Genomic DNA, 9295 nt, shown 5'->3' on the forward strand with positions numbered 1-9295 from the left:
GGGGGGGGGGTGGTAAGAAAGCCACTGTGGCCTCCAAATGCCCAGGTTCTGGTCCTTGGGCTGATCAAGCCCAAGGTGCTATGGGAGATATAATTCATCAGAGAGGATAGCAAGAACACACGTGTGCGTGTGTGCACACACACCCACACACACACACACTGTACTCCAACAGAGGAGGTATGCTTTCATCCAGAATTCCAGAGAGGAAATTCATTTGCTTCTTAGTTGAGAGAGTTTCTTTTAATGAGTAATGGAACTACAAGAGCCCACATCTTCAAAGGGGAAGTTTCTTCACTAACTGCTAATCAATGATCAGAATGGCCAACGTTATAACAGGCCACTGAGGTTGGGCCAGTACTCTGACCTCTTTTCCAAAAAGAAGCAGAGATGCGTAATCTGTTCAGCTTTTTTTTCAGAAATGATCTCAGAAAGGTTTATTAAGACCAATACTTGGAGTTTAGGCCATAGGTTCACGAACTTTCAAAGTCATCCTCACCCAGCTCCAAGTAGAATGGAAACAATGAATGAAACCGGTAGGCAATTCATGCTAACTCAAGCAGGGACAAGCTCCATGGTGTGACTTCTTTAACGTAGCCATTTGGGAGGTGCTGATGATGACGGAATCCACTGTTTTTCATTAGAAGAGGGCTCTGCAACTATTGAACTTTCCAGAACTCATAAATCTATAGCCTTAAAGACATTATCCACTTCAGGAAAAAATGAGAATTTTAAAGATAAAATTAAAATGCCACTTTTTGAGTCAATGGAAAATTAGTCAGTGACAATGACTGTTTTCTAAGTCTTGGTTAACACAGACAGGAAGTTATTTAATCAGGCTTATCAAAAGATAGATGACTGCAGCGGCAACTGAAGCATCCCCCAGTGGGTGCTGGTTGAAAACATCAAGGCACAGCCATACGTTGTAGCCTTGGCAATCATGCAAAGTATGGTGCCAGTCTTGTGTGCACTCGTCCTGCATTCAACAGTTACGGTGTCCCACTACACATTGGGCACTCAAGGGCCAACAAGTCAGGAAAAGGAGCTGTCAGTCTTGGGCCTCTGTACCACTATCCCCTCTGCCTGGAAGGTTCAGCCCCATCTTTGTATAGCAGACTCTTCTTGGTCATTCAGGCCTCAGCCTAAATGCCACCTCCTTGGAGGGGCCCCCCAATCTAAAAAGGCCCCAACTCTCACTACATAACCCTGTTTTAGTTCTCTGCAAAGCACAATATTGCTTATTGCTTATTTACTTGTTTGCTACCTGCCTTCCCTACTGTCAGCTCCAGGAGAGCAGGGATCTCTTCTCTTTTGTTCATTGCTGAATTCCTGGAGCTTAAAGAAATGCCTGTTAGAGAGTAGATGCCCAAAAAGTATTTGTCAAATGAACAAAAGAAAATGAGATATCCTTAACAAAACACAACAAAAATCCTTCAGTGGAGCATAATGTAAAAGCCATCAATTTTATGCTATACATATTATGAGGTTATTAACAAAAAAGCAACTTGCAGTTCAATGGACATTCTAATATTTCACATCCAACCAAATCCCCTATTTTTATTTAGAAAAACACTGATTAACCTGTATGTAGTTAACTAAAAGCCATGATTTCATCAGTATATATTTTTCAATTCAGAATCTGAAATGTAGGAGGTAAATCAATCATAACACTTAACTAAGCTGCTCAATTCTACTATAAAAATCCTTACTACCGTCTTATGTCTGGCTAAATTCAGAGAGAGGGAAAAATTGCTGGGGTCTGTGATGAGCCCAGGTGCTACCTGTGTTCAGACAGGACTGAGAGTTGGGGCCAGGGGCCCAGACAGAAAGTGGGCTGCTATGTTTAATACAAACCTGGAGACCATGCTTAAAGGCACACACATTTTACTCTTAGGGGAAGTGAGTTACTTCAGATGAGAACAAGGCCCTGTCTTTTCTCTATGTTGACTACTAATACCATGAAAATAATTTTCCAGATTTTAATATACTGTTCTGATCCCATTACTATAAATAACTTAAAAAGTTGCTTTCTTTGGGTCAATGCAATGTAAGAGAAACCAAAGCAACCGGCCACTGTCTATATTCCCTCATGATTTGTTGCAAGATATATATTTTTAATGTTTTAATCAGGCTTAGTGTTGATTCTCCCCCTCAACACTAATGCTGAAATTGTTATAACAAAATTCCCTTCAAAGAGATAGATTCTTAGTCCAGAACTCTTTCCACTACACCTCAGTGCCTCATTTAGTATGTTTTAAATTATATTTTTAAATTATTTCATGTTAGAAGCACCTTTCAAGTAAAAACACAGTGCTTTCAAAATTAAACTTAGAGAACATTTTATCCACTAAAAAAAAAAAAAGATAGACTCAAAGCGGTTTATAGCTATAAATTTAACTGTCTGAAGTAAAAACCATGTCTAGACCACCATTTGAAAACTATGGGTTGTGACCTAAAAGTAGGCTAGGAGATCAATTTAGTGGGTCATGACATGGCAGTTTAAAGAATGAAATAGAACAGAATTAAAAACCATCAGTGTGTCCTGTGCGTAACTGGGGTACTTGTTGTTTCATGGAAGCTTCCTTTCAGTCACACCCAAATATGCACTGGGTCACAGTGTTCAATGCAGTTTTCACTCTGAAAGCTGGTCTGAGCCAGCGGTTCCTAAGGCCTTCGTTATCTGTCATCAGCAATCTCCTGGAGCTGAGCAATAAAAGACTCCTTGGCCTAAGTTCCTAAAATTCCAGTTCAGCTGGTATGGGAGGGGGCCAGAACTTCTGAGCAGTCTAGGCTGGGACCACTGCCCTAGACTCCAGTTCTCAACTATGGTGTAGCATACAAGGTCACCAAGCCTCTGTGAGACAGGCCCCAGTGGGAAGCAGACAGAGGCTGCTCTGAATGAGAGGAAGGGTTCGCCAACTCTCTGAGTACCTTTTCCCCATCCTACCCCTGCACTGGGACTCTGAGGGGTTTCAACGGCACTCAGGCCACGACAGAGGCAGCATGAAACCCCCGAGGGACCCAGACCTCAAGGGGCAAAGGGATAAAGAGGGCCGCTCGCCCCATTACCTACACCCACCCCTTCTCTCTTCTTCTTCCTCTTCTTTGTCCCTATCAGTTTTATCCTTTTCCTCAACTGCACTCTGCAGTGATGTCTTCAGATACCACCTTGCTAATTTTGGCATCTGGGACACAAGAGATCAATTATCCTAGGTGTGGGTCAGAGGCTCTTACCAGGAGTTCACGTCAGAATAATTGAGGAGTTTTAAAAAAACATTCACATGCTCAGGGCCTGCCGATTCTGTAGGCATGGTAGAGAGAGTGGTGGGAGTAGGGTGGACAGGAATCTGCATTTCTAACAAGCTCTATGGGGCACTGTGACTCATAACCAGTGTTAAAAACTACTGCTTGAAATTCCAGGGCAGAGGTCCTGACCTGGGGGTCAATGGATGGGAAAAAATGTGGCAAAACTTGTATGTGCACTTGGGCCTTTCTCTGAGGAGAGGTGTCACAGATCCCCAAGATTCTGCAAGACCTACAAATCAGATTCTATAGATCTGCATCTTGAAGAACCTCCTTGGTAACCCATCGGAGCACTGGGCAAGGAGGTGGGTGGAGGAGTGGATTTTGTCTGGTGCCTGCCTCTGCCAACCTGGACTAACACAACCCTTCAGGGCTCTGACTTCTCCCTTCACAAAGGGAGGCAAGGAGCAGTGGCTGCCCCCCGCCCTACTGTGGGGCAGACTTACTGAATGGTGCCTGAGGAAGGCACCACACTCCTGGTTCTAGAAGAGCCTTCTGTAAATGCATGTTCAAAATGAAAAGAAAGAAGTTACTTCATTTTGGCTGAAGGCCATAACTAGAGGTTTATCTTTAAGGTTACCTACCTGTCAACCTCCTCTTTGCTCATGGCAGCAAATGTGAAACATTCAGTCACTCCATTGATGGCAAGCAGGAGGACGTAAAGACAGTAGGCACGCAGCAGGACAGGACCTGTAAGGAAACAACCCACCGAGACTCCAGAGCCCAAACAGGAGGCCCACGTGCACCTTCACTTCGGCAGGTTGGTCACAGAACACCAGAGCTGGGTCATGAGCCCTGCTGATGTCATCAGTGGGCAGACGCATGCTTGAGTCTATGGTCTTAACTATCTGGAAGGACTCCCAGCATTCTATAGTACTAACTAAAATAAACAGCTAAAAACAAAAGGACAATTAGGAATAAATGTACAGTTCTCTTGCCTAACAACTAAAAGCTTATCTGGCCAGCAAGCAAATCTCACTTTTTAAATCAGCATGAAGAAGCCTGCTAGTTTGAGCACTTGGGGACACTAGTGGCCCTGCATATGCTAAGAGAAACTCAGCTGAGGAGGCCTTGAAGAAGCCCAGGGCTCAGGAGCAGCAGGAAACTACAGAGATAGAACACCCATAACTCTTCAGGGAGAATCAGAGCCTGCAAGGTTATTTTCTCCTAAAACAAAGTGATGCGATTCTACAGCTATCTAACAAGCTTTGGGAAGATCTGCTAACAAAAAATTGGGAGCCTTAAAACGAAATTGATCCCCTCTTTTTTTTTGTCCCCCCTGGCCAAGCTGCGCAGCTTGCAGGACATTAGTTCCCAACCAGGGATTGAACCTGGGCACTCAGCAGTGAAAGTGCCAAGTCCTAACCACTGGACCACGAGGGAATTCCCTGATCCCCTCCTTTAAGAGGGCCATTACTGACAGGCAGCTAAGCAGTTTCTAATAAAATAAACATGTACTTAACCTATGATCCAGCAATTCTACTCCTAGGTGTACAATCAACAGAAACAAATGCATGTGTTCACAAAAACATCCATAGCAGTTTTATTCCTAACAGCCCAAAGTGACCATCGACAGGAGAAGGGATAAATAAACTATGGGCCATCCGCACAAAGAAATACCTCTCAGCAATCAAGGAGAAAAAAAACTACTGATGCATGTAAAAACATGGATGAATCTCAAAAACATTATATTGAGGGAAAGAAGCCGAACATGAAAGTGCCCATGCTATATGATTTCATTTATATGAAATTCTTTTTAAAAGCAATACTAATCTATGGTAACAGAAATCAGAGCAGTGCTTGTCTCTGAGTTGGAGGGGAGCAGTTGACTGGAAAGGGTCCTAAGAGAACTTTCTGGGGTAATAGAAATGTTCTGTATCTTAATCTGGATGTTGGTTACATGGGTGTAGATATTTGTCAAAACTCATCAAACTGTGCTCTTTTTTTTTTTTTAGAGCATTTTAAAAATATTTATTTATTTATTTATTTTTGCCTGAGTTGAGTCTTCGTTGCTGCACGTGGGCTTTCCCTAGTTGCGGCGAGCATGGGCTACTCTTCATTGCAGTGCACGTGCTTCTCATTGCGGTGGCTTCCCCTGTTAAAGAGCACAGGCTCTAGGCACGCAGGTTTCAGTAGTTGTGGCACGTGGGCTCAGTAGTTGTGGTGCGCAGGTTCTAGAGCACAGGCTCAGTAGTTGTGGCGCATGGGCTTAGTTGCTCCGCGGCATGTGGGATCTTCCCGGACCAGGGCTTGAACCTATGTCCCCTGCATTGGCAGGTGGATTCTTAACCACTGCGCCACCAGGGAAGCCCCCAAACTGTGCTCTTAAGAGGACAGCATTTTAATTTATGTAAACTAGACCTCAATAAAGAAAAAACTTAACTGCTAAAAGAAAAGGGAAAGGCGGGGGGAGAATCTGAACTTAAGAATCTGAAACTTATTCATGGTTTATGAAAGCTGCTTAATATGAAACATCCTTGCGTCATGGGGACCCTAAATAGTTTTACGGCCATCAAAAAGGACAAAAGGATTACTAACAAGGCAGCCCTGATGGCCCTCTCTTGGGTTCACATTGTACCGTATCCTGTTGCATTTCATTCCCCAAGTCGCTGCAGAAAGTAGCCTGGCCCCCACCCCAGCTGTGGGATGACTCCAGCAAAGGAGGCAGGGACCAGGTTCTGCCCTGCGGTGGCTCAAGGCTATGCTCAGTGTGCTTCCTGCTTCTCTCCATCCTCCTCTCTCTGGCAGAGAGGAGTGGGGCTCCTCTCATAACCTGCACCTCTCACTTGGTAACTGAAAGTTGATGGCATGTGTGAGTCTATCTGAAGGTGGACAGTGAGCTGCTTTGCAATGTGGAGGACACAAAACTCCTGAATGAAACGGTGATTCGAGTAGAAGCGCTTTGAGTCAATTTTGGGGAGAGAGGTTGGAATTGGGGAATTTGTGGATGGAACCTTAAACTATGGATTGAAGTGAGTGGTAGTATGGCTTGAATTATATATCCCCTTCAAAAGTAATTTGAAGTCTAATAGATCTATCTGGATCTATTAGAGTGTGATCAATTTGGAAATAGGTCTTTACAAAGATAACCAAGTTAAAATGAGGTCATTAGGGTGGGCCCTAATCCACTATGACTGGTGTCCTTATAAAAAAGGGAAATTTGGATGCAGAGACAGACACTGACAGAGGGAAGACAATGTGAAGACACACAGGGAGAAGACAGCCACGTGATAGGAGGAGTTAACGCATTTCCAAGCCAAGGACTGCCGGCCTACACCCTTAGCTAGAAGAGGCAAGGAAGGATGCCTACTCTGGAGATGTCAGAGAGAGCACGGCCCTGCTGACACCTGGATTTCAGACTTCTGCCCTCCAGAACTGTGAGACAATCAATTTCTGTTGAAATTAAGCCATCCAGTTTGTGATACATTGTTATTGCAGCCCTAGGAAACTAATATTAGGGGATTGAGAAGAAAAAAAGATTTTAAAAAATAAAAGAGAAGACACTGCTTTGGGAAAGCAAGTGTTCTCCTTACTTGCTGCAAATAATAAATTCTTCCTTCTCCAGACAAAAAAAAGTAAAAGAAAGGGCAAGAGAGAAGCACCTAAGAGATAAATGTGAGAAATCTCAGGGAAGTTCACTGAATGTATTTTTCTTTAGGATGGAAAAGCTAGGTATGAGAAAGACTTCTGAGAAAAGTCTCAGAGCACTTCCAAAGCTCCTAATTATATACAGGGCTAAGCCCAAGTAATGCAAAGCAAAACCACAGTGCCCCACGAAAGCCTGCCTGTGGTGCATCCAAGTCCTACATTTGGAGACAATAGCACAGAGGCCTCTGAGAGGCCACTTCAGGTCATAGGTGAGTCCATTTCACAGGTGAGGACAAAAAGCAACACGCAACTGGGGCAACGGAGGACAGCAGCGTTGCAAGGTCCACTTTCAAAACTAAGTGGTTGGGCTGAGCCATGGAAAGTTCCCATTCTTTTCTGATTCAGTAAGACTTTCTGAAGAAAGTCAAGTTTTGTGAGGTAGTTTTAAGGGAACAAAAAAGACTATGGTGGGGGGCAGAGGGGGGCAGAGAGCAGTAGTGTTAATGTTTTCTGGCACAGGAAAGGCATTCGGATATGCAGCACTAGTCCAAAGAGTCAGGAGTAGGGCAAGGAGAAGATGGGTGGAGTGCAGATGAGGGAAGGAAAGCCGACAGGCACCCTGGGGAGACAAAATGACCCTCCCAGAAGGCACAGAGAACTGGAAGTTTGGTCAAAATGAGAAGCAGTTGCAATGAGGAGACAAATGCTGGAAGACCTTGCCAGGACAGGGATGCTGATGGAGGCCTGGGCCAGGTAAGAGACGACAAAGGTCCTAAAGATCCTGCAGCGGCTACACCAAACCACACATCCTTTTCAGACACTGAGAAACCAGACCACTCTCAAGACTCTTCTCTCTCTGAAGATGAGACAGAGGGGATATCTTTTTGAGTCTAAAATTATTAACGACTCTGGGGCTTCCCTGGTGGTGCAGTGGTTGAGAATCCGCCTGCCAATGCAGGGGACACGGGTTTGAGCCCTGGTCCGGGAAGATCGCATGTGCTGCAGAGCAACTAAGTCCGTGTGCCACAACTACTGAGTCTGTGCTCCAGAGACCGTGAGCCACAACTACTGAGCCCTCAAGTCACAACTATTGAAGCCCGCGTGCCTAGAGCCCGTGCTCCGCAACAAGAGAAGCCACTGCAATGAGAAGCCCGTGCACTGCAATGAAGAGTAGCCCCCACTCGCCGCAACTAGAGAAAGCCTGAGGGCAGCAACGAAGACCCAACGCAGCCAAAAATAAAAAATAAATTAATTAAAAATAAAAAATAAATAGAATTATTAATGACTCTGACATAAACCATCAGCGATAGAATTTATCACCTTAGAAATCAACTAACACTGACCCTTTTACATTCTCAAGACTGGTACCAGCATCTCAATTGAGTAAAAGGACCACACAATGACAATGGTTTGTTGATATATCTTCTATGATCAACAAATCCAGCAAGTGAACATTACATGGATGGGATGGCCCTTTCCTCGTGGCACTGTCCTGTGGTTGCATTACAAAGGTTGCTCCTTGGTGATTACCTTTCCAAAGGTGCAGAGCTGCTGTGAAATAGCCTGTCTTGATCTCTGCACACTGACTTGCTAATGGCTTCTTAATGTGGGCCTCCCTGCAGTTGCCTGACCCAGGGAGCCACAAACCACATCATTGGTTTCATGGCAGGTGTTTCTCCAAACTTAACAACCTTTGCTGTCAAGCAGAAACTCGGCCCTTCTTCCCCTAATACTAAAAGTTTGGGCCTATTATAGTGGAGACTAAAACATGCCAGTGACGTTGTAAAATGGCACTGGAGAAGGCCCTTTACATTTGAGATAGGGCAGCAGAAAGAAGTCTTCAGGGTTCTTGTCTAGAGACCTGAGGAATTAAAAACATCTTTGCTAAACCCAAGATGAAACACTCCAAATGGATTGCCACCCCATGACCCAGCGCATTTTGAAACTGGTGAAGTTCCCAGGGCCCAGCGATGCTATGAGACGCCCAGTGGCCCGGCCACCAAGTGTTTCAAAGTTAGACACATTCAATACTTTTCTCCTTCAAAACCCAAGAGTCACTGGACTAAATATACCACTTTATTTGCCGAGATCAATTTCATTCTCTGCAAATGGCTCTGGGTTATCCTTCGGAGGCTTTTGTCCATCAGGCCCTGAGATTTATGTGGCATTTACTATCTGCAGATGTGTTTAGTACCAAGTGGAGACTCATCAGAGCCTGCTCTCTGCCTTCCTCACTTACCCCAGAGGGAAGCAATCGGCAAAACACATTTTAGGGCTGAGAGGAAAGCCAAGGATTCATAACAACTGCTCCAAGTGAGGTTGCGGGACTGATCGACCTGGTGCCAAAGCTCTAATTGCACCCTGAGCTGGTTTGACCTCAGGTGCCCCAGCTACCAGCAATTTTCCC

General features: G+C 44.7%; 1 protein-coding gene across 1 annotated transcript in view; it reads right to left on the bottom strand.

Moving 5' to 3' along the window:
• Nucleotides 1–9295, bottom strand: part of RFT1 (RFT1 glycolipid translocator homolog) — a 39082-nt gene that overhangs the window by 3981 nt on the left and 25806 nt on the right. The window contains exon 11 of the mRNA XM_007447220.1: nt 3885–3990. Coding sequence (XP_007447282.1) covers nt 3885–3990 — 106 coding nt within the window. The remainder of the gene's footprint in view (nt 1–3884; nt 3991–9295) is intronic.

The sequence above is a fragment of the Lipotes vexillifer genome, unplaced genomic scaffold (genome assembly GCF_000442215.2).
Source record: "Lipotes vexillifer unplaced genomic scaffold, Lipotes_vexillifer_v1.1 scaffold818, whole genome shotgun sequence".
Lineage (NCBI taxonomy): Eukaryota > Metazoa > Chordata > Mammalia > Artiodactyla > Lipotidae > Lipotes > Lipotes vexillifer.